The following is a 27,006-nucleotide window of genomic DNA, read 5'->3' as shown; positions in this document are numbered from 1 at the left end:
CTTCTTCGCCCCCGTTGGCCCGCTGGCCCGCTGGGGCTACAGCGTGACACTAGAAGAGACCACAGAAACGGCAACTGAACGCCTGGCATCTGGCTTTGAGTGGCAGACGGCGCAAGTCTGAGTGAATGATTGTGGCACTCACCGAAGCACTGGATGACTCACAGCCCTGGCCCACAGCCTGACTGACGTTTGGCCAACTGACTGACTGATTCACTCACTCACTAACTGAGTGGCGTCTGTTTGCTGCCACATGGCTCCACTCGCCGTTATCTTTGGCCTGTCTGTCAGCTTTGTTTGCAGTGTGACCAGTCAGCAAATGTTTAGGTTTTGTGTTGTTTAGGGAAAACAAATTGTAGAATAACCAGAAGAGCAGACTCTTTCATTCTCTCTTTCATGAAAATTTTAAGTGTTCTATAGTTTTGTTGAATTAAATATTATATAATTCCTTGCTATGTTGAATGAATTGGCTACTCTTACACGAGGTCTGAAATATTTGATATAGAGGCTGAGATTTCCTTTAATGGCTGCTCTTTTTCGAGGCCTGATATTCATTTTTATGTTAAGCAAATTGGCTCTTTATAGCTACCATAATAATTTCAGCTTTTTTGATATTTAACAATCTCATTTTTCAACATTTTCTCTTCTCTCTTTAAATGATCTTATCTCTTACGATCTGTCACTTATCTATAGTTCCGTCTCTGATTTGCACTGCCTAAATTTTGGGCTTGTCCCTTGGAAGTTCGTCCCTAAATTACTCTCATTCTTTCATTCCCTCGTTCTCCCCTTTTAGCTCTCTCTCTCTCTCTCTCGTCAATAAAACTCATCCATTTAACATTTATAGTAAATCATTTAAGGGCTTTAGCAATTCTTTTATATTAGTTCAACTGCCACTCAACTGAACTACTGAAATATTTTCACATAACATCAATTTTAATAAAAAATTGAAGTCTTTTTTATCCAGCATACCCATTGGCATGCGGAACCCTCACATTGGCCATAAAGCAAACTCTATTTGCATAAATGTCACATGTTTACGCATTGAGAATGCGACGCATAATTCAATTTTTTGGTATAATAAAAAAAGTTCGACCTTATCGTCAGTCGATGTCATAATCATAACCTAGAGCCGGGCCGGGCAGTAGTCGTCCGACATCCTAATATCCTTAAGCGAAGTCCACAAAAAGAGTAACCCCACCACCATGAGCAGAGCCCATAAAATGCAATAAAAGGAAGTTGAAAGTTCCGACACAGAAACCCATTATCACAGTTACACACACGGACACACGCATACGCACGCATTGTCCGATCATTGGGCAAAACTTTTAACCCCTCACATAATGGACAGCGTGCAGGACATTTATTTCTCCTTTTTTTTTTTCGCCCCCGTCTTACTCGGATGTGTTTGTGTTGTCCTTTGGCTGACCCTCAAAATGTGTAAAAATGCAAATAATTTTTGGACTCGCCTCGTTATTGTTATGCTCTTGATTATGTTGTTGTCTTTCTGTGTGTGCAATGCCTTATATGAAGGCAAGTAAAGTATGAAAACATGTCCTTTTTATTGCCTTTACATGGAAATTTATGTATGTAGTTGTGTATACTTGTAAGAGAGAACCTCCTCCATCCACATGAGCATGGAATGGTTTTTTGTGCATGTTGGAGGAAAAAGAATGGCTCATTTTATTGGCTTGTTGTTGCTTGTATTAGTTGTAGTTGCAGAAGAACACACATACACACTCACACACACACACACACATACAGTATATATATACAATTTTGGTAGCTGGAGGGCTCAAAATGTCATATCGATTTATTAACCTGTGTGAACTATTGTCTTGTTTCTATTATAGTAACTCCCTCTATCTGCCTCACTCTCTGTATGTCTATCTCTCTCTCTTTCTCTCGCCCCTCTCTCTGATTCGTTTGGGACTTTCTGCCAGTGATAAATGTGTTTTAGTTCCTTGAAATTGCTCGTTTTCGGTTTAGTGTTTGAATTTATTTCTTTTCTTCTGGTGTGTGATATGATGTCCTTCGGAGACGACGCCCAAAGTGTTGGCAGTTATGGCATAATGGAAATTTATGCCAAAACTTGCAACCCTTGCAATTATACTGGATATATATTGGCGAACTGTATGTGTGTGTGTGTGTGTGTAGTGAAGCAAGCAAAACCTTTTGCACCACTTGATATTCAATATTTTGGAAATAGATTAAATGCAGAGACAAAAAACAAATTTCAATGCAATTAAAATGTAAATTTTGCCGCTCCAAAGTTTATGCAATCGAAAGAACTGGAGAAACAGAGCGAACAGCGTAACGAAACCATGGCCAAAGGATATGCTAAGGATGCTTTCTTTTAGCCTCGTCCCCCACCATCGTGCGCTGTGTAGCCAAATCGAGTGTCGAGCGGCAGCCAAAACGCTTGAAAAAATAGAAATTTACACAAAAGATGGCATTGGCAAAACTGTTGTAGAGCCCGAGGGGTGAACGGGTATGGGATAGTAGAAGACTGGGTTAGGAATTTGCGAAAGCTGCGCGAATCGAAGTACATATAACCCTATATATATGGAGAGGAAATTCGCATTAGATAGCGCGCGAATATTATTTTTAGTATGGCTTCTCTTTGCTCGCCTTTAGATAGAAATTTTGCATTGAACATCAATTTGTGTGGCTTTGCATAGCTTAACAGAGACTCTGGCACTATTTATGCAAAGTTTTGTTACATTTTAATAACTCTAGAGTTATTAGAGAGTGTATGTGTGCCTGTTTGCTTATACACTGTTAAGGAATTATCGTACTTGAAACTCCTCTGCATATAAAGTAAACGTTTAGATTATGGGAACTATAGTTACCAGCACAGCATAGTCTATTGAAACTATATGAAATTTCCAAACCAGCAGCTCCTTTATCTGTTGTGGTTCAAGTTTTCCTACAGCAGCTGTTCCTCAACCACTTGGTTGGCTTGTTATCCCAGCGAATTCTCAGAACCCTCAATCAAAAGGTTGGCTCACTGCTCGACCCACTTCACAGAGAGAGCCTGTCCCTCGCACTCCAGATTCCAAGACCCGCACTTAACATGTGCACACACACACACACACACACACAGACACTCGCACACATCAAGCTAAATCCAATAAAAAAATTGTTGCCTGCGATTAAAATTTAAATTTTATATACGACGAACGTTAGAGACGAGGCAAAAGTTGAAATGAAATGAGAGTATAAGAATATTGCCATAATTTCTATGGCAAGCGCGCTCATTCGCGCTTGTTTCAAAATTAAATTTAATAATGCAAACCGAAACGCTGAAATTTCATTAGGTAGCAAGGTGATATATATGTATATATATATATATTTTTATTTTTTTTGGTCGTCCAGACCTGAATTGCTAGCAAATTTATCGGGGATGGCTGAGGGCTGCTGTTGACTGTGTGTGTGTGCATGTATGTGTGTGGTTTATTGATAAGTTTGCTGGCTGCTGCCCGCAGCGCTTGATTAGATTTTAGCCAGCTAACCAGTTCTACGTAGTTGCACTCCATATGTGAGAAATGAAAACCACAGCCCGAGCAACAACAACAACAACAGCAGCAGCAACCACAACGACAACAAGTAGTGGGCATGTGGGCGTGGTGGCATCGGGCGTTACATTATTTTTGTGAAAATTTGTTAAATATGCCAAACACGCAGCGATGCATGCAAAGTGGCCAACCAGCCAGGCCAACCATTCAACCTTCATCGCTCTCCCACTCTCTCTCTCTCTCTTTTCTCTCGCTCGCTCGCCCTCATTTCACCCTTAAGTTTTTCATTTGGAGCACTCCCCCAACAGCATCCAGCCCGAAATCATCCAACCAGAGGCAAAAACGCAGCCAAGCCGAGGCTAACCAGCCGTGGCATTGCGTACGACGCGCTCACTCGCTCGCTTTGCAGCTCGCTGCTCATATTTGTGACATAAATAAGCTAAGCCCCGGTTCCGGAACCTACTCATTCGACCCCCCTTCCGTCCATACGGGCCCAGCCTCTTGCCTCGACAACGGGCAAATATGACCCGCTTACATACGGAATCAACAATTGCGAATAGAGTCGCACCTGCCGCACAGTGGCAACATTTTCCATAATCGTGCATAAAAATTGTGGGAAAGCTTCTGGGGAAAATATTGCGAAAATTTATAGAGTAGCGATTTATTTATTGATATTGAAAATTTCAGAAAATCTTGTCTAGATTCCGAATCATTCATTATTCAAATTCAACTTAATAAATGATTTATTTTCATAAAATTAATTTATATTGATTATTGAATTGATCTTCTCAGACAAAGTAAAACAAATAGGATTTGAATATGGATAAAGAAATCAAAAAGTTGTTAACTTAGAGAATCAAAATAAAGTGTATACATTTTTTTAATTTTTATATTTTCAATTTTTTATTATTATATTATATATATATATTTAATTTTTTTATTTTTATTTTTTTTTTGTCTTGGAGCTGTAACTATAAACTTTATTGTTTTTTTTTTATATGTTGTTTTTTCCCTAATTTAAATTTAACTAAAATGGCAATTGAAACCAAAGTTTTGTGTATTGCATGGATTTTTTAAAATTTTGTAATATCCTATAATACTTTTTACACCGTATCCTGCATCGTCATCCAGCAGCATCATCTCAGTCGATGTCATGGCGCGCAATGCGTTTGGTTTTTCTACGGTTCGGTTGGGTTTTGTTTGGTTTGAGTGGTCGCTCGGTTAGTTGAGTTGCATGCAAAATGGTAGCAAGGAAAAAAAAATGGTTGACTATATGGGTGTGTGTGTGTGTGTGTGTGTGCACAAGTGGCCGCACTTTAGCTGCTGCCACTGGCTCTATTGCAGGTGCAGCTGCAGCGTCATGCTTTATGTTTTCAAATTAAAGTCGAAAGCGTGGCAACACTTAATGTGCGCCACTAGAAGCAGATTAGTTGCATTAAGGTGCGCTGGCGCAGTCTTGGACCCAGACGAGGCAACGCCACCGGCCATAGCCCATGGCAATATTAATATTTAAAATAGAAGCGCCAAAGATGCTAGAAGCACGTTGCAAAGGTAGCGTGGGTGGCGAGTGGCAGGTGGGCAGGTGGGCGGTCATATGCAGCCGGACACACGGCTTAAAGTTGGAGTAAACTATTTTCCAAGTATTAAATATGAAATTAAATTGGAGTTTGTAAAGTTGGCTTTAGATAGGAAAATTACCAAAGGAGTTGGTCAAATTTAATGGAAAGTAGAGAGGGAAGGAGAGGGAGAGAGAGAGTTATGATTGAATGTAGATGTGGATGGGCTTATATATGTATATATTAGATAGATTAAATCGTAAAGAGATTTTCAAAGCTCTCTTTGAGTGGAATAAGATTTCAATTTTGCAAAATATTTGTCAACCATGTTTATAAAGTGTGCATATATACTATATATATATATGAGATCATATTATAATTCTTCTATAGCTTTGCAGTTTTTTCAGCTAACTTATCTGGCTTTTTGCTTTTTATACTTACACCATAAGTAAAAGTACAAGCGCAAAAGTCATTGCCGCAGCAAATTTTATTTCGATTGCAACAAAATGTGGCATAAGGGTCTGTGGTGGAGCTTCACTTTTAAGCCAACTGCTGGCAGTTACAGTTTATGCCGCATTCCATCCCCTACCCAACCCTCCGCCCCCCTCCCACAACATCGAAACGCATCAAATTCAATGAATTTGAAATTTTTTTTCTAAGCGTGCGCTTGATGCTGTTGCTGCTGTTGTTGGCTACAACTGGGATTATGATAATATAGCTGAAGTGCAGTTAGCTTTCGCTATTGCAGCTGCAATAATCATAATAATAATGCAAGTGGTGTTGCTGCTGCTGCTGCTGCTGGTTGGGGGCGCAAAGTCGGCGGTTTGCATTTGATAACGATGATGATGCAGCAGCTCTCGGAATGGCAATTCGAGTAGCAAGTGCCGAAAGGAATTGCTGTTGGGCAGCGCTGATAGGGGTTGCGTCTCTATATACACATAGATGATGATGCTGCAGTTACGGCTGCTGCATTGCAGCACGTAATACGAGAAAAGCGTGTGGCGAGTTCCCCTGTTTTCAGATACGAAATTGTAGCTCACCTCATTATAATTGTGCCATAGCATTGAAGTACAAATATAATGCACCATTGCATAACTATTGTGGTGCTTAGATTGTTAACTGAATATCTAATGCTGATGAGATGTTTAAATGCAGCAAAAAGCGAAAACTATTTTCCACCATAATTTGTGAGCAAATAATAATCAATAGGAATTGAAAATTTTAATTGATTTGCCAAAACAGATTTCGGTTGCAATAAATGTGCATAATTATTATAATATTCATAATTTCGCCATTTTTAGTTTTTTGTTGTTGGTTTTTGGTTGCGGCAATTATAAACAATCAAATTGGAATTTTGGTTGGCCGAAAAATTGTATTGTGCTAGCCAAGCGATAAAACAATTGAAAATTTGCTGGCAGTGTGCAAAAATAATTGCAAAATTTTAGATCGCACATAAATGGGGCTTAAAAATGAATATCGAGAAAGAAGGTTTAGAGTTTCATCATTTAATATGAAACATGTTGAGGCAAGAGTTATCTATAGAAAATTAATTGTATTGCTAGTTTTTAAATATTATAAATAGAGTATTGGCTTCGAGTACGATAAGGCTGAAGTGTTTGTGCATAAAATTCTAGAGCAATAGAAACTGATTTGAAAAATTAAAAATGGTATTTAAGTGTTATAAAGAGGAATTAAGCAATTTTAAATTTAAATAATATACCAATAAATTATTATTATAAATAACCTTCAGCTTTAGAAGGGTAGCCGGATATTTAAAGTCATTAAAAATATTAAATTTATCGGTAGAAAAAAAAACTATCAATTTCGTAACTTAATTTGAAGCTTTGGTAATTATAAAAAAAAATAAAAATAAAAATACGAATTCAATGTTATACATACTCCTTCAGTTGTATTCTAATAAGCAGCCATCGATTCGAATTATCCTATTCTCTACTATATGAATTTCAAGTTTACTCTAATAACTATCATAGAAATGGCATTTACTATATAATAGATTCTAGCATATGGGCTATCGTATCTAATTGCATATATGTACATATAAATTCTATTCAATTTTCTACTCTAATAGACTTTTATCTCTGCCCTGACTAAAAGTTCAGTCGATTTTAGCCAACAGCTAATTTGTTAACTTTAATGCCGATTGTAGGGTGTGAAAAAATTGCATTTTAATGAACTGCATTTAGGCTAAATTCATTATTTAGCAGCAGCAATAGCAGCAGTGGCAATTGTTGCTGCAACTGCAACTGCAATTGTCCCAGCCAATTGCATATTTGATAACAATTAATTTGGCCAGTTGCGCTCTTTTGTATTTGTGCAAATAAATTAGCTGACAATTTTACGTTGCAGGGGCGCCTGGCTAGTTTGCTCGTCGCCACGCCCACACTGTGTGTCCTTAGCAAATATTTGGCTGCATGTTAAATGTGCAGCAATTAGTTTTATCAGCAGCCCAGCGAATTTTAATTTATGCCAAATTAATTGAGCATTGTTAAATTTGCGTAAACGCGAGCCTCGCTGTCCGCGCTGCTCTGCATCGTTGATCTCCGTTTCGAACTGAAACTGGGTTAACCAACTGACGGTCAACTGGCTGCCGACTGCTGACTGCTCTGCGCATGACGCTGACAATATCACAAACCCCAAGCCTTGTCATTTGATAGCTTCGCGGTCTTCAGACACAGACTTGAACTGAGGTTTTCAATTACGCCTTGAGTGTGTGTCGGGTGCTGCCTGTGTGTGTGTGGCTGTGGGTGTGAGTGTACGTGTGTGTGTGCTCTATTTGAAGGCTGTGGTTAGCGCTTCCGCATGCATTCCGCTTCATGCTGCGATTATGTTACCAAGGTCGAGGTTAACATAATTATGATAGTAATAATAATAATGATGTAAGAGTTGGACTTTAAGATGCATATTTCTCGCACTCCTCCACCTTGTTGCCATTCACGAATTTCGAATTTCATTTTGATTTGTAAAGTCTCAATCTAGTTATCTTTTCGAACTCAATTTGAATTACATTTTAAATTAAATTGTATGTTTACTCACGGCTTAAATTCTATACAGATTTTGTGTACTTTTTGTTTTTCCAAATATGAAAGTTAAATTGTTTATCGCCTTTTCAAACATAATTATATCGCTTTTCTAATTACAAATTTCACTTTTCCCACTCTATATATTGATGTAATTAATTACAGTAAAACATAATCCGTCATTCACTAATAATTTACGCACTTTTATCTCTTTTACAATTCTTGCAGAACGCAAACTGTTCGTTGGCATGCTAAATAAGAAGCTGAACGAGAACGACGTGCGTAAGTTATTCGAAGTTCACGGCGCCATTGAAGAGTGCACAGTGCTGCGCGATCAGAACGGCCAGAGCAAGGGTTGTGCCTTTGTCACATTTGCGACCAAACACGCTGCCATTTCAGCCATTAAAGTGGTAAGCCTAAGCTTTATAAACTGGTAGAATATCCCTAATTACATACACTACCTACTCTGTTGCAGACCTTGAGTCAGAACAAAATCATGGAGGGCTGCACATCGCCGCTGGTTGTTAAATTTGCCGATACACAAAAGGAGAAGGAGCAGAAGAAGATACAGCAGATACAGGCGAATCTATGGAATCTGGCTACCAATATTAATATACCACTCGGCCAGACGCCCACCACAGTTTCCACACCGATACTGCCGAACCCACCGCAACAACCGTCGCCGGTAATGGGCGCCGATGCTCTGACTCCCGCCAGCATTCAGTTGCTGCAGCAGCTGCAAACAGTTGGACTGCAGCAACAGCTGCTTCAAGGTGAATATCTCTAATAATATTTTAGCTTGTGGCTACGAGTTATTAGTTAGTTATTGTTTATGGTGTTAAATTGTCAAAAAGGCTGTGTACGAGGTATACTAGATTCGGAACTACAAGTTCTAAATGTGCGAAATTTGTTATCAAACAATCATTATCAGTATCTAGAAGTGTTAGTCACAATTTTAACACCAATCTATATAAAATTGAGTAAAATGGAAAACCCTACAATCTATGCTAAAAGCAATATAATATAATATAATATAATATAATATAATATAATATAATATAATATAATATAATATAATATAATATAATATAATAAAATATAAATTTATATTAATATCTATAATTAATTTAATAACAAACTCATATCTCTTCTAATCCTTTGCAGCTCTGACAGGCCTGGGTGCCGCTCAGCAAAATAATTCATCGCAGGACACAACGAACGCCGCTGCTGGTCTATTGAATCCGCTTTCTGTACAGAACTTGGCAGCCATTGCCGCCATGACGCAACCGAGCCTGACCAATGCGGCAACTTCGCCAGGCAGCGCACAGTTGACAAATACAGCGGCACTTTTATGTAAGTCTACTAATACATACACACATATACACACCCACACACACAGACTTGGAAGAAACCCTTCACTAATCAGCTGAATTCGTTATTTTTTAAACGGAATTGAGCTGCTCTAATTGCACCCCACTCAGGGAATGGATTTGTGTCTGAATTTTGACAGCTGCCAAGTAAAAATTTCCGTGGAAATCTTTCCACTTGAGGCTCAATTTTTACGCTTCGCTTTGAAGCTCTTTTCAACACTGTTTCTCTTTCGATTACCAATTATTTTTGTTCCCACTCCCCTAATTTGTTGAGTTCCGTTTCTTGTTGTCTTGGTAATCGGGTTTAATGACTGGGCTAATTACATTCAGCTCTTCTGTTTTATTTTGTTGACAGTTGATATTGGGGCTTCATGGTTTATTTTTACAAAGACTTAATGGGTTCTTGAATTTTTGATATATCTATATATACATTGATTTCTTAGAAATGCAGAACATTGATTTACTTTTCTCTCCTACCCCAGATAAGTAAGCTTATTTTACTTTTAATTATGGAATTTTAATTGAAAAGATTATTATTTATTCTTCTTCTGGTTTCAACAGCTTCAAATATTCCCATAATTATTTCAGTTGAGTGAAGCCGATTAATTAATTGCTTGTGCTGTAAGCCAAAGCAGCTTAGACTTTAAAATAATACCGTTAAAACTAATAATATATTATTCCTATTCTTGTTTTAACACGCTAACAAATTTATGTGGGATATTGTATGATAAAATATATGCGCATATTATATATACAGCAGCTCTGATACGAAAAAAGGCGGCTGCTAAAACAACAGGTGAGAGAGAGAGCTGTTTATCATGAAAACGTTTTTCTGTTGCCTGATTTTGACATACTTCAGTTACGCTTTTCGCTTGCCATTTTCGGTTGTGAACTTTGTAGATTTTCTCTTCTTCTTTTTTTACGTTTTTATCGTTATATGAAATGAAAAAGAATCATATTAATAATGGTTATTTTACTTGACATTTAAAGCAAACGAAGCGTCACTTACGCTCTGCAGCGCTCACGTGGCTGCTGTTTTACGTCGTCGTTTACGTCACGCGCTGTAGTTGATGGCTGTAAAACAGCAGCAGAAGCAGCAGCAGCAGGAGCTGGGAGCAGTTGCTGCAACAGCCAAGCGCGAAGCCGTAGAACGTGGAGCGTACAAAATTACAAGTTACACTCTCTTCAGAAATTAACAACACGGAACTTATTGCAACAGAGTAGCGGCAGCAGCAGTAGCAGCAGCAGGACTTGAGCGGGTAGTGGGGCGCATCAAGAACTTTGGCCTTATTGACTTTTAGCCGCGTTTCGCTTTAGAGCAAATTGCAATGCTTCAGCATCACTTGTGCGACTCCCCAGTTAAGAATTTTCTATCTGTCACGTGGCGCAGGCTTATAGACCAGACCAGAACAGACTCAACCAGAGACAGACCGACAGTATAAAGTAGCAGCAACAGCTCCCTCAACAGGGCAGCGCAATAAAAACGAATGTGGCTGCACTACAAGTTGCAGAAAGAATTATGGCCAACAACTGGATTTTTCAATGGACAGCCATGAAAATATGGCTCCTAAGAAAATGCTGGCCCAGACAGTTATAAAACCAATTAGGAATTGTTGCAATTGTAGGAGCTGACAGGCATTTTAAAATTTATTGTGTATAACTTTAGCTCCACTACAGATGTATGTTATGAATAAAGAAAGTAGATATAAAGAATATAGAATATGGAATATATAAATATTCGAAATTCTTTTGTTTGTGGATCATTTATCATAAAAGTATAGATAGCGACAGGAAAGGTAGAAAATAGTTTACAATAATTAATAAATGTTCAATATTCGGCTATAAACGTTTGATTGATTGCTTGATAGATAAAACTAAAATCGAGATAGCAGACAACAACTGTCTTCATGAATATAATAGTACTAATTGCATAGTCGTACGTATATTATTCGACGCTGTAATAGATTCAATACAGCTCTAAAAGTGTTGTCTCACGTGTAGACTTATAGGATATGTAAAATATCTTAAATATAGTTCTACTAAATTAAAGAGCTAGAACCTATCTCAAGTTCAATGTTAACAGTATCGATATTTATCGATAATAATACTTAAAACTCTTTAGCCATGAATGCCTAATTAGCAAACGTATCTCTTTAGATTCTTGCTGCTCTCAATCTTTTGATAACAATTGAATTCGATAACAAGCTGTACTTGTTCAGTGCCTCTTTTGAATCGTACTTTAAACCTCTTTGAACACAAAAATGTCATTAGCCATTCGCTCGCTCTCCACAATTTCGTTCTGTTATCGCATTTGCTTTTGGCTTGAGATGCTGCCTGACGCAGCTATTGTTAAATTTTTTAATACGAAACAAGAAAACCCCAAAAGAGGAAATCCGCGCCCAATTTCAATCCCTTTCCCCATCTACTTGGCAAGGCTGGCCAACCGAATTTAGCTGGCTAAGCTGCGCATTACCAAGTTAATTTCATGAGAAGCTACGAACCGTGAAAGGAAAAAAGTGCCTGACTTAACCAGAGAAATGCCAACAAAACAACACACACATACAGAGGGATATTTAAGCGGATTTTTCGTGTCTGCCTAAACTACAAATACAGTTCTGTTTGCCCAGCCACGCCCCCTCCGCTGCTGTGCACTTGTGCGTGCTCATTGTGTGCCACTTGAACGATTTCCGGGGCACTTAATTTAATGAAATATTAAAAATTCTTGTCGAGCGTCGGTCGAGAAGGCAGCAAAATCTTAAGTTTCTAGTTCTTGGGATGCGCCTACGCTCCTTGGAGAGTTTCTCCACGGCTTCTCCACAATCTTATGCCCAGCATCAAGTCAACTTCTGCTTTGCCGTAAATAAAGAAAGTAATGTACAAGAAAATTTGCTAGAAATTTTGGGTTTTTTTTTTTTGTTTTTCATTTGCAACCAACTGCAACATAAGCTCGACATGAGAATCAAATTTTTCTGTTGCTGCTCGAAGTCTCTATATTAAACTGGCGTAGTTGTTGTTGTTTCGATGTGTCTGTATGAAATCGTTTTGTTGTTGTAATAAAGTGGCCAAACAAATTGCGCCCGAGGCTTTTGTTTGCTGCAAATTGTTTATGGCAAACGCAAACGCAAACGCAACGCAAAACTCGTTGCAAAATATCAATATGTGCGCACAGATTGGCTCATAATTGTTGCCAGCTCTCATACTGTGTGTCTGTGTGCGTCTATGTGGCATGCGTATGTGTGGTTGTTTGGCTGTGTGAAAATTGGTATTGTACAGTTTTAGGCGCACATTGCGATAGCATCGATAAATGGGCGAAAATTTGTGTGTGTGTGTGTGTGTGTGTGTGTAGATTGACAATTGAAGTTTGTGTAATTGGTAGATAGCCGAAAATTTTGATAACGCTTGTAATATTGATTTTGAAATGAAAGACTATAGATATTTTTGCAGCTAAAAATAGAAAAATATATAAAGGGGGGAAACGACAAGTGGGATATTGATAGAGATATATGTGGGTATTTGTTGGATATATTGTGTCTGTTGTTCCCAAAGCGGAAAGCGATAAAAACTTATTATAATATTGTTGCAGTTTATTACCCTCAGAACAATAGTTATTAGCTCAGCGTTAACCAACTCTGAAGCTAGATTAAATGAAGTTTGAATTTATATATTCGATATCGAAAGGTCTGACAGGCAAAATCGCATTAGAGGATAGGATTGAAAACAGACTATAATAGAACTAATAAAAATATTTATCTAATAATATACATCATACATAGGTGTGCAGCATTTGCCGAATCAAAAATCAACTATTTAGTTCGTTTACCTTGCCCCTTTTTCAACATCTTCACGTTGCATTCGAGTTTTAACCGTGAACCTAATCCGTTTTTGTGTGCTGTTGCAACATTTTCAACACGCGCCATGGCTGGTCTTTATTAACCATTATCCTAACCCCGCATTCAAGAGACCCCATCAAAACAATGGAATCTAACAAAATCCCGCTACAATCTCAAGCGCAACCAATTCAAAGTTTTCTTCTTTTTTTTTTGGGCAAACGAAATTGAAACAAAAAGTTGAAAAGAGAACAAAATCAAAAGGGAAAAGAGAAAAGCAACAAACGAAAATCTTAATCAAAGTTTTGTAAAGTGCTGTAAACTATGTAGTTTATAAACCCTCAACTGCTGCATACAGTTTCATTTTTCTTCCTCTGCCTCTGCCTCTTTCTCTTTTTTCTCATTTGGGGGAGAGTTGCGTTTCCTGTCCATGCCCACGCTCTATCCCTCCCTCTGCTAACAAACACGTTTTCAGCTCTGTTCTCAACATGGCTCTCCATTACGTTTGTTTATACGCTTTTTCGCTCTTTGCACTTCAAAATCAACAGCAGCAGCAGCAGAAGCGGCAACAACAACAACAACATCAGCTGCCAAAAGTCTTGAAGTGCCTGCAAGTGGCAAAGTCTTTGCCCAACAACAGAAATAGCAAAAATAACAAATAAATAAAAAAAAAAGAATCCCAGAAAAAAATACAAAAACTTGCCTCAAATTTTGCACAAATTTGCCAGCTAAAAAGTCCAACATGCATGGGTCGAGGGGGAGAGGGGGGCCAAGCAGACAAACAAAAATACCAAATAGTTGCTGCCTTCATCTGTGTGTGCGTGTGTGTGAATTTGTTATGCCTGCTTTGTTATTATTGGCCTGGTCAAGAGCTTTAGCTTTAGCCCTTAGCCATAACATGTTGCATACAATATTTTGCTTACTGTTTGCAGTTTGTCGAACCAATGCTCATGTGCGTCTGTTCTCTGTCCGAGGAGGGGGAGGGAAGAGCGAACAATTAAAACAATTTCTTCAATTTCTTGGCAAATATGCAAAACTTTTTTGAAGTTAGAGTTGCCTTTTAGCTTTTGCCTTCACATATGCCTGTATTTTATTTGTATTTTTCTTTATTTTTTGTCAGTTTTAATACTCTGGTTTTTAGTGGGATAAAGGTAGATTATTGACTTAGGTAATATATATTTTTATAATTTTTAAGGGCAATGAAGCTCATAGTATCAGAGGTTTACTATTTATTAATGTTTGGGTATTTGTCATTTCTCATTTCTATGTGTAAAAATATGTTGATATAAACATAGAAATTTAATATAAAGTTAATAATTTATATTTAATGAAAATGTAGAAGTCAAAGTCTATAAATTGATATTTATTTTTCATTCATTTAAGTCAAATTAATAAAATTATTCAAGGCTAAAAACCCAAAGCTCTTCAGGTATTACATATGCTTCGCAAGTCACAGCTTCAATCCAGTCATTATTTGAATCAGTATTTCAATACATCATTGTGAGTAAAAACATTTGAGAATTCTACCTTGAGCTCTTAGATAATATATAGAGCAAGGTATAATAAATCCCACACTCACTGCATATTCATGCAGTCCCTGTTTCAACCAGAGTATCTAGCAGTCGATTCTGTTTTTGCTCAGCAACCTTATTACCTGTGTATTGTTTATGCCACACACACACACACATTCACACACAGACTGAAAAGTTGCCAAGACTTTGCTCTTCACATTTCAAGCTGTTAAATTAAAAATGTTGCCAGCTGCCTCGTCCCAGCCCCCTTGGACAATTGATTGCAACACCTAAGGTGGAGTGCATAAGGTGGGCGTGACAATTGAGCGACGTGGGCTGGTTTCGGGGAGATTCTGTTGCTACTCTTGCAGCACATGGGTAAAAACTTTTGAAATTAAATCTGTAAAATCTCACAAAAGTTTGGCAGTGCGCGTATGTGTGTGTGTCTGTGTGTCTCTCTGTTTGTATGGTAGTAGCAGTTCAGTTCAGCTCAGTTCTTTGAAGAAGTTTTCGTATAATTTTATATGGCATAGAAATAATTTTAACTTGACTGAAAATGCAAAGTTTTTGCCCTCTGTCGCTAGCCATTTCTCTCGCTCTCTCATTCTCCCTCTATCTCTCTCGCTAGCTCAAACTGTTTTTGGTCTGAATCTAACTCGATAGTCGCCATGACGAACTGACATCATATTTTGTTATTAGCCAAATTAGTTATCAAATGCACTGGACGCTCATTGTCAACATGCAACAACCACACACACATACACGTGCGCACTCTTACAGTTGCAAAACTCATTAATAACAACCAGCAGGGCGAGACAGAGAAAGAGAGAGAGAAGGGGGCTGGGAAAGAGAAGAATTCGCGCAACTGAAAACCGCAAAATTGCATTGCATGACGGCGGGCGACGTAAAACAACTAAATAACAAACAACAGGCGTCAAATTACACAAAACACAAACCAGACTTTGCACACACCCACACACACACAGGCGCAGCCACAGCCTCACACACATGCCACACATGGCGTATGAACAACAAATTAAATTTAGATTTATATAGAAAATGCAACTCACACACAGACATATAACTAATTGTAAATATTATTGTGTTTTGTGTTAAATATAATCAAATGTTGCCCTCGCGGCGTGTTATGCTCAATGATTAATTACGTCTGGCAGCGGAGAGAGGTTGAATGAACAACTACTGCAGGGCAAAACAAAATATGATAATAATAATAATAATAATATGATTAACTACTTAGCTGACATATAAAGCGGATTGAAAGCTGTAAAGGCAGAGAAAAATTTTCAGGGATTCAGAGAATGGAGCTGAATGAGTGCCTTTTACTTGAATATTATAACTAAATATAAATAGTTTACAAACAAATTGAATTAGAGGGCAATAGATATAAGTGAGGAACTTGTTCATCTCATAATCCCCTCCAAAGGATTTGCAACATTAACTTTTACAGCAGCTTAATATATAGATCCAACAGGCTGGCATTTTGAGCGACATAAACGTTTTATTGGCAACCGCTAGCTAAATCTGGCTAATGCACACTCAAACCCACACGCACACACACACACATCTCACTCGACGCACAAAATTTGAAAGCAGCGCGATTTTAATTTCGTTATATAATTTTTGGTTATCCAAAATGTAATTTACTTTGGGCTGCAGCAGTAGCACGCAACTGATACAGATGTGTGTCTGTCTATAAGTGCATGGATACCCAACTATATATATGTATAGGTATATATATATATTTATATGTATGTGTGTCTTTTTTTTATTGCAGGGTCTGATCCAAATCCATTGGCATCGGCGTATATGTCAACAGCCGCTGGTTTACCGCAATTTGGAAACACCACCGCACTGTCCACCTCACCGTTAGCCAGCGTTGCGCTGAGCGCCGCTGCGGCCGCTGCTGCGGGCAAGCAGATTGAAGGTGAGTAATTGGGGACTGGGAGAAAGGGAGGGGTAAGGTGTCGGGTTAGGGGTATCGGTAGAAGGGCGGGAGGGGGAGGGTGGCTATTGGGGAATATGAATTGGGTTCATTGGGGAGTTTGGTTTGAAGCTCTCGCTGCACACAAATAGAAATGTCTAAACGCCAGGCATTTTGATAAATGCTCTAAAATGTCCGACTGCGGTTCTGTCAGTCAGTCGGCGAGACAGAGGGACGGACAGTCAGTCGCTCGCTCTGGCATTACATAAAACTAAATGTTGCCGTTTTTGCTGGCCATCACTGCCGTTGATGCTACTATTCCTGCTGCTGCTGCTGCTGCTGGTGTTGCAACATCAAATGCATTAACCCGCTCATCGCTGTCCGCGTCATTCGCATTCGCATCCATTTTGCGGTTTTGCTCGCTGCCTTTGTGCCTGTCATGCAGCCCGTTTGGTTGTCAATCTACTTAGTTATTTGCTGCTGGATTAATCTTTCATTAGTCTGTATGTGGGTGGATATGGATGTGGATAGATGTGTGTGAACTACTGGGTGTACTCTCTGTGTTGTGGTGAGTGAAGAGGCAGATGTTATGCAACTTGTGTTTCTCCAAATGCAAAGCACACACGAAATGTAGATTTTTACGTACTTTGGCAATAAATTTTTATGGGAAAGTTATTGAAAAAAGTTATATACATAGATTGGTAATGATGAGGAATAGAGGTCTTGTAAAAGAAAACAGATAAAGAATAATATATTAAACAAAGTTATTAGAGTTAAAGAATTGATATTTGATATTCTTACCAGCTGAGTGGTAAAAATAAAATTAATAAATAAATATTATAATATATTAATACGCCCTAACAAATGCTGTATCAGAATAGATATAAATATCCTGTATTCATGCTGTAAACACATCAAACTGTAATCCTTTGTCAATTTTCCATACGTATTGAATAGATTTGCTTAATTTTATGCAAAAGCTCTCGTTGTCTTTGTCTCACAGTCAAAATGAAAAAATTCCTCTACAATTGAACCAGAGATTTGCTATTTTGGTCATCTCATCCAAGATGAATATTGAGACCAAGCAAAGCTGTCTGGATAGGCTGCTTGCATATGCACGAGCAAATAACTTTCAATTGCACGAAATCCAAAAATGAACTTTACATCGAAAGCAACTAGAACAAAAGGAGTGAGAGAGAGAGAGAGAGAGAAAAAAAGCCCTATATAACACAACGTCGTCTTCTTTTCCTCTTGCCTGTGCTCCTTATTTTTTCAATTCACATTTTCGATTGGCAAAAGCAGATTTAAGGCTGTTTGCTGATACAAATCCTTATTCGCTTTTCAACTCCAAAGTGTTGGAGAAGATAGGAAAAATCAATAGGATCAATCAACTTAGACATTTTCCAACTTTCCACACATACACACACAGACACACACACACACGCTCATGCAGTAATGCGAATTTATATGAACGGCATTTTGCTGCAGCTTAAATTTTTATCAGCTTTTGACACAGTGTAAATATTACACACTTGACACACAATTCCATTAGTCAGACGTGAATGTCGATATCAGAAAATATTGCAATGTGTTCGACACCACCCTCTAAGCACACGAAAACACACATACACACATACACTCTCTCTGACACCCACACACAGATCAACTGCAGCGCCAACAGCGAATTGCGCTTTGGCACACATAACATTAAAGTTGCATGTGATATGCGGAAAAGGGGGGAGCTGTGTGTGTGTGAATAGAGTAGGGGCACTCCCTGCTAAGCAGATAGCAAAAACGAAGACGAAGACGATGACGACGCTGATGCTGCTGATGCCGCTGCTAATGCCACTGCTGCTGCTCGGGGAAAATGCAACGGAAAATGTTTTGGCGTTGCGCTTTTTGCCATATTTCCGGTTACATAAGCAACAGTCGTCAGAATGTGAGACGTGAGTGAAAGAGACAAGGGAAATGGAAAGAGAGAGAGAGAGAGAGAGAGAGAGAGTGAGCGAACGAGGGGGCAGAGGTCGCTGGGCTTGGCGTCTGGCGGCATTCGCCATGCCAAATAAAATATATACGATGCATATACCTATACATACATATGTATATGTATATTGATATGTATATGTATTTGAGCAATATGTATATGTATATATTTTTGCAGTTGACTGACTTTTGTGGATGCCGCCGCCGCCGCCGCCGCCACCGCCGCTGCTGCGTCTTCATCTCTCTTTCTCTCTGTGTGTGTGTACGTGTCTGTGTGACTTGTTTGCTTTGCTGACTCATGATGTTGCCCGAAAAATTCCCTCGTGGCCAACAAAAATACACAACAAGCGCAGCACACATACAGAGAGACATGACTGTAGCATCAGTCGTCCACATTCAAACAAATTGCGCATGTTATGCGACATGCGAGCTGCCATGTTTACGCCCCCCCTGCACAAACTGCCCACCTCATGCCATCATGTGACCCCTCGACTCGAGCATTATATCTATATATTCATTTTTTTTTGCTTTTTTTTTTTTGCCCTGATCCCATAAAGTGTGCAAAAAGTTGGACTTGCGGGGATAATTAGTCTCATATTAGTTTTTCAGCAGGTGGGAGAGCGTTGTCGATGTGTGCATGCGTGTGTGTGTGTGTGTGTGTGTGTGCGTATCACTAAGCGGAAATTAATTGAGTTAAAGTTTAGTTTTGGGCTATTGATTTAGCATTATATACTATAGATATGGGCAAACTTTGAAGGCTTCTTCTATTTATATGGTATCATTCATATCTTTATCATGTGGACAAAGTTTCAATTTTTGACATGTCGAATGAGATTTGGGTGAGAGAAAAGTATGCCAAATGTGTGGAAATTTCATTTACGAAATTTTTGCAGATTATCAGAAATGAAATGATGAACTTTGAAAGAAATTCCTTTATTGAAATTAATGTTTTTTAGATTTATGCATTCATGCTCTTCGTGTATTCAATATATCTCCATTCAAAATAGCTTAGCTTAAGTAAAAATTTACCAGTTTTAAAAGGATTTTAAATCTGTTTTATTTTTGCATATATTATCATTTTCCCCGCTGCCTTTCATTAAATACTAATGAATATATGTGTATATAATATACGTTATGATTGTTTCTCTCCTTCTGCTTTGCTATCCTTAGTTAGCTCGTTTACATGCTTCTAATTTGTATCTCTTGTATTATTCACGCTCGCCTTATTCTCTATAGAGTTAAGCAGCTCGTTAACTGCTGCATGCATTATAGCGTCGCGTCTTTGGCTTAAAACTGCAGTTGGCTCGGTATCATTATCATTACGTTGGGCACATTATTCCCCAATGCAGCTCGCTGCAAGCCGCAGAAAAACCCGCTGCAAAAATATAGAATAAAAAAAAAACCTATTATATATGTAACAAATTTTGCCTACAGCAGTTTTTCTTCTTCTTCCTTTTACCCACATACACAAATAAACTTCCTGTTTTGTTCTTGTTGTGTTGTGTTTGGTTTGAATGTGTATGTGTGGCGGTAGTTTTATGTGTGTGCGAAAAACGATTTCCTATATTGCATTTTCCTCTTCCGCTGAGCAAAGATGCCGCATCCGTTACGAGTTCTTGTCTCCATGTCTACTCCAGCTTATGCTTCCTATTGATGCACACACAGTCACACACTAGATATATGTGTATATATATGTATATGTGGAGTGTATATATCTTTATGCTCCCGCTTTCTACTGCCAACATGTTTGCTAACAAGCAGAAGGCAAAGAATTTTTTTTTCCATTTTCTCTTTTTTGCCAATTTTTTTTTACATTTTTTGCCCGCGTTTCAATTCGGTTCTCAAGGGCATGGCCCAGCCAAATGGAATTTATATGGCAACATAACATCTGGCTTGCACACAGTTTTATTGATTTTATTGCCACGCACACACACAGACACAGACACATACACATACACTAGTATTAGCACTGGTTGAGAAATGTTGCTCCAATTTCATTTAAAGCATTGTCACTTAGATAATTATAATTAAATTTTGCTTAGAAATTTATGTCTTATGTGAAATGAAAGGTAAAGAAACTGCTTTATTAAAGCAAAGATTCTTAAAATATTCAAAAGAAAATAATTCTTTTAAAGAGATCTTGCTTGATCTTGGTTAAGTTGAATATTATTTATAATATATATTTACGTATATATTTCTTAGTGGTTTGGCTTGTGTCCTATGCCTATGCTCATAATAACTCACTGTGTGGCATTCGGCTGGACAATCCGCAGTTAAAGTCAAGCTTGTCGCAAATCTTTCGAGCTTCCCAGTTCCACTCTCGCTCTGTCTCTGTCTCTCTCTCCTGTGTGTGCCGTGGATGCCTGCACTTGCTTATTTTATATTCCAACTTCCGGCTTATGCACATGACTTTAAGCCGGCTGCATCCGTTTGGGGGTTTGTCTTGCTGTTGCCATCTTTTACGCCCTCTGGGGGCAAGCCGCCACCCCCGCTTGGCGCCCCGCTCTGTCAGTGCCATATTCGGCTGTCTTTTGCAACGGCCTCGCATTTAAAGCATATTTATTTACTACATGCACTAGTGCTAGTTGCACCCGCTACCCACTGCTTTAGCCGGTTAGTTGCAGCATTTTATTTTATTTTGTATTTTCTTCTTATTTTTATTTCTCTCACATCCTTTTGCACGCTTCCTGCTTAATTTTGCGCCTGTCGTCTGCGCCTGTCTACATGCTTATAACTTGTTTCCTGTTGTTGTTACTCCGTTACTGTTGCTTCTTCTGCCAGTGCTTCCCCTTCTGTTATTCTCTTTTGTTGCCGCTACTCGTGCTCCTGCTGCTCCTGCTGCTGCTTATGCTGCTGCTGCTTATGCTCATGTCGTCATTTGATAAATTCCACATGCTGAGAATTTATCTGCCCCCAGACATTGTTGTGCCACCCGCAGCTGCAGTTGCCGTCTCCACGCACAGATTGCACAAATCTGCAGCATTTATTTATTTATGTTTTTTTTTTGTTCGTCTAGCCTTAACTTCGATTTCAGATTTTTCCAACTATGAAAAATGTTGGAAAAATCTTGTTGCTATTGTTGCTGCTAGAGTTGTTTAGGAAAGGCAAAAAGAAAGCATTTAAAGACGTTAGGGTTAAGTTGTTGCAGACAAGCAGTTAAATGTGAGCAGATATATAGTAGTAACTTTTTATATGATTATTCATTATATTATAAAGAAAATGTAGAAGACCATGATGTCCCATAAAATATCCGGTCCAAGATAAAATCGAGCTAAAGCTGATTTATAAATTCTGTAAATCCAAGTGCAGAAAATTAAATAACATTAAAATCTAAATATTTGCCCAAAAATTTCACATTAAAATCAAATTTTCTTGGATTCCGCAGTTTTACTTGCGTTCACAGAAGTATGCTATAAAAATTTAATTTTATATCACTCTCGGTACATTGACACTCGCCATGCTCTGACTTTTTGCCGTCGTCGTCCTAGCGACAATTTGAAGCTTTTGCTAAGTATATATTTGTGCTCTGTTTTCGGCTGTGGATTTTCTCTTTTTCTTTTTGTATCATTCCACTTGAGGCTCACACGTGTAGGTCATTAGTCGCTTAATTAAATGAGGAGCAAGCGGAGCATTTTTAAGCATTACTTAGCACTCTTTAATTAACAACAATGGGCAAGTGAGTGTGTATCAAATTAATTGCAGAGTATGTGCAAAATGGCAAAGCAACAGTACACACACACACACACACATGCACACGCACACGCACACAGACAAGCCAAGTCAATTAATGCATATAGAGCAGCATTTGAATGGGCATATCTGCAGGCAATATAATGTGAACAATGAGCAAGCCCTCGCTCCCCGCCCCACCTATGCATATGCCCAGTGGGGGTTGGAGCGGGCGCGAACGCCTCTTAATTTGTGCTTTCATTTTATAATCGCATCAGTCACTCACTTGAGCTGTGGCTCGTCAACAGGCGGCCGAAAGCGAAGTCCTTTGATTTGTGCCTGGAAATTCAACCAAACTAAGCGGAGTAGGCATTCGGGCGTTGGATGTTTGGGGCGTGTAGGCGTCCGGGTGTTTGGGGTGTGGCACGTTGGGCTTGGCATGTGCATGATGCACTGCTAGTCGCGGCAAAGATGACAAAAGATGTATCTATGTTATTAATAGTGCTGCTGGCAAACGATGATGAAGCTGACAGGCTCAACAGCAACAACAACAACAACAGCAGCTACAACAACAACAACAATAGCAACGGCAACAAGAGCAGCTGGGATGGAGGAGGCATACAAAGTTATTTGATTACAATGCGCCATACACCACTATGGGCATTGTGGGCGTGGCACATGCATCAAGTCGGCATGTACATAAATTGCAAATTGTTGTTGTTGTTGTTGTTGTAGCTGTTGTTATTATCCTTGGCCATGCATTTATGATAGCGTTGATGTGCAGGCTTTGCAGATTAATTACGTATACGACACGGGTGCCGCATGGGTTGCCTATCTCTAGAATATCACAAAAGCCAGCTAAAGAAATTTGCAATAACAATTGTTTAAAGATTGAAATTAAGACGATTAACTTAATTGAGAGAGATGGATAGATGCTAAACGAGGAGCTTATGGTAATGCTTAATAATTAAATGATAGGTTTAGCATAGAATAATTACTTCATTTTATTGAAAGCAAATATATTTTTTGATTATTTACTGAAACTTTGGCAAAATATGGTAAACGAGGAGATTATGGCTAGAATTTAATAATGAAATGCTAAGATTATATTAAAAATATAATTAATAATTAAGAACTTTATTAAGAATTCCTATCCTGTCAAAGTATACACAAATATCGATTCTATGCAGTTTTAGGTATTGGAAATTATTGGAAATTTTTAGAAAATTGCAGTAAATTTTCTATCAATCTAAATCTACTGTAAGTTAGCTAATCTTAGTTCTTAGAATAATATATAAGGTCATACATATATCTTTAAAAGTCATTGCCGATCTTAACTGCAACTTCTTGACAAATTGTTTGGCTATTAGCGGAAGTAATGCGCCCTGGCAAATTGACAGACCGCAAAATGTCAACTGCCAACTGCTACTTAAAGCGTCATTAAAAGCAGCTCGAAAGTGAAAACCTAATGGCAGCGTCTACAACAACAACAACAACAACAACAACAGCAACATGGAGTCTTATTACTGCTACTGCTACTGCTACTGCTACTGCAACTACTGGCTGCTGTCTGGCTGGCTGGCTGCAGCGGACATTGACAGTAATTTGCACGAAAAGTGCAAACCGCAGCAGGACGAAGCCGTTGACGAGAGCGCAGCTGTTAATATGCGATGCCAGCGACAGTTGGCGGCACGTGCTGCTAAACAAAATGTGACACGCCTCCACACACACACACACACACACACACCACACACACATACACTCTCACACAGTCAGCACTTGGGCGCATCATTTCCGCATCCGCTTTGGCAATCAGCCTCTCGTGCGCTCGCCACCCTTCGTCCGGGTCTCGTCTTGCCCACTGAGTACATATAATTTTAGCTTTTGTCTGCTCAAATTTCAGCTCATTTGAGCATCTGTCATTATGCCAGAGCTTTACGTGTGTGTGTGTGTGTTCAAAGGGAGGAGGACTGGCATGTGTGTGTGTGTGGACAGTCAGACGTGTGTTAGGTAAATTAATTGCTCATTGCAAAGATAAGACCCTGAGATGAAGACCCCTAAAAACGACTGTTGATTGAGCCAGTGGACAAGCGATGAAATGGCCTTTAAGTTGGGGCTAGATAGAGTGCCAAATTAGACATGCCTGATGGCTTGCAGCTATAGCATTCCATATTTGTGTGTAGCTTTAGAGTTTACTTTGTAGAAAATATTAAAATATATAGATTTTTGAATGAGACTTTTGCGTAATATTTAATTTTGGTTTGAGAACATATATTATTCATTTGCTCATTGCCTTTATTTCATGCTTAATCTGTTTTCCAGGTCCTGAAGGCTGCAATCTGTTTATCTATCACTTGCCACAGGAGTTTACCGACACCGATTTGGCTTCAACTTTCTTGCCATTCGGGAACGTTATCTCGGCAAAGGTGTTCATTGATAAGCAGACGAGTCTCTCGAAATGTTTCGGTTTCGTTTCCTTCGATAATCCGGAGTCCGCACAGATGGCCATTAAGTCAATGAACGGCTTCCAGGTGGGCACGAAGCGCTTGAAGGTGCAACTGAAGAAGCCCAAGGATGCATCCAAACCGTACTAAGGAGGAAGAAATGCAGGAGCGCTTCAATAAGAACAGAAAATAAAGCTTAGAATGAGAGAGTGTGGGAGATCAAGAGAAAAACTAGAATGGAAAAGAATCCCGCTGAAGGAACAAACTTAACAAACTTATATTAACAACAACAACAACTATAGCTAAAAGAGCAACAATAAGAAATGTTTACCCTTGAAAAAAATAGATCAACTCGAACTAAATTGTCAAATGGAGTAGTCCAATGAAGAGTTACCCGTGTGGAGCGCGCGCGTTTAAAGTAAACCAAAAAGTCAAGAACCTTACGTTGTACGTATACCCTATGAAAAATCCAAACAAAAAATATACAAAAACTAAAAAAAAAAAACAACAATTGGAAAAAGACATGAATTTGTGCCAAAAAAAAAAGACAGTAAATATATATTTAGCACGTTAAATGTTGAAGTCAAACAAAAAAAAAAAAAGAAAACCTACTACACCTAAAGATACCCTATAATTTAGCGTTTAGTTCTGTCGAAACACTTTCTGTTTGTTACGCTTTGAAGTTATTTTCGCAACAAATTTAACGACACATTTCAATATCTTAATTTTTTAAGCTGTTGTCGCACAGTTAAAACAAATTTTAACAATTCATTTTTTTGTACACTCTCTTCTTTTTCTTTTTCGAAAATATGACATACATAAATATATATATTTAAACTGTTTCAACTGTTAGCTTTTAAGTTTCACAACAATGAAGAAACAAAACAAAAAATCAAAAAATCAAAAAAAAAAAAAACTTTAAACTTAAATCAATTTTGAACAATTCATACTTGTCTCTGTTTCATTTGTTCATCTCATGATGTTGCAAGTCACAAGTTGTTTTGAATGTTTGTTGAATATCTGAAGTTCTCAACTAAACATTATTATATATATATACTATATAAAATATATATTAATATATTGGTTTCTTTGTTTTGTTAAATGGATTATCTTTTTATATGCAAATGCGTATATGAATATTTTAGTTTTTAATGCCAAAACTGAATTGTTAAAACAAACAAAAATTATCCAACATTTTTATTTGTACTGAATGGAAAAAACAATGTTTTTGTTATACTTAATTATCATTACTCAATCATTATTATTATATATTTCGTTTAGCTTTAATTTTTATTTACTGAACTACAAAATTGTTTAGTGTTAATGTGAGAGAATAAAAAAATACAATATATACATAGATTTTTTTTTTTTTTTTTAATTTCAGCGATTTAAATTTTTAAAATTCACATTTATTTTGATTCACTTATGATTATAATAGTAAACCCACTTTTTTTTCGATCAGTGTATTTTGTCTGTACTCATTTCAAAATGTTTCCATTTTCATAATGCTTAAATTCTTTCTCATGCATTAAACATTTTGTAGTTGAATTGAGTAAATTGATATATTTTGCATTAGTTTATGTAGAGCATAGCTTTGTTTATGTAAAATATTTACACACTTACACTTTACACACACATACACTACACACTCACATATGTACACGCAGAACACATAACCCATGCTTATTTAAATATACAAATAAAGTTTTGTTTTCTGTTTCAAAATGCACATGAACGCAATTTGGTGTCTTTATTTGTTTATCTGGTGTAAATCATATTTAAATGTTTTTCTTATTAATGATGTATTTTATTTTCCCTGTTCTATTCAGAATCTAAGTAAACGTTTCTTCGAGTTGCCTAGAATATGACTAATTTAAACCAATTTCGAAGGCCAAGTAAAGTGATGCTGCTAACGAGTCAAAAGGTGAGCGACGATCAAAAAATAAAATAAATTTATATATATTCGAATATTCTATATATTTCCTCTTTTCTTTCAGTTGTTTGCCGTCGTTCTGTATAGCACTTTGGTCCCATTTATATTGTACATACTATGCTGCCCATCAAATTGCTGTCATACATAGAAATTCGCAACAAGTGTAAATTTTTATAGCCTTGTATACACGAACTGTTTGTAAAAAAAAACAAAAACAAAAA

General features: G+C 37.9%; 1 protein-coding gene across 6 annotated transcripts in view; it reads left to right on the top strand.

Moving 5' to 3' along the window:
- bru1 (bruno 1) overlaps nt 1-27,006 on the top strand; it is a 90,488-nt gene extending 63,482 nt beyond the window's left edge. For 2 of the 6 annotated variants that reach the window (XM_089257398.1, XM_089257400.1), the window contains exons 5-10: nt 8,335-8,516; nt 8,582-8,879; nt 9,271-9,459; nt 10,237-10,272; nt 16,610-16,759; nt 24,731-26,093. In XM_089257398.1, the coding sequence (XP_089113524.1) occupies nt 8,335-8,516; nt 8,582-8,879; nt 9,271-9,459; nt 10,237-10,272; nt 16,610-16,759; nt 24,731-25,002 (1,127 nt within the window). In that variant the 3' untranslated portion in view covers nt 25,003-26,093. Of the gene's footprint in view, nt 1-8,334; nt 8,517-8,581; nt 8,880-9,270; nt 9,460-10,233; nt 10,273-16,609; nt 16,760-24,730; nt 26,094-26,681; nt 26,777-26,849 lie in introns of those variants that run through there. The other 4 variants (XM_089257399.1, XM_089257401.1, XR_016196403.1 and 1 more) reach the window with 3 other exon arrangements.

This window comes from Drosophila navojoa, chromosome 3, assembly GCF_054131105.1.
Source record: "Drosophila navojoa isolate 15081-1374.11 chromosome 3, UAZ_NAV_1.0, whole genome shotgun sequence".
NCBI lineage: Eukaryota > Metazoa > Arthropoda > Insecta > Diptera > Drosophilidae > Drosophila > Drosophila navojoa.
The sequence above is the reverse complement of the archived record's forward strand: the minus strand, read 5'-3'. Positions and strand labels throughout refer to the sequence as shown.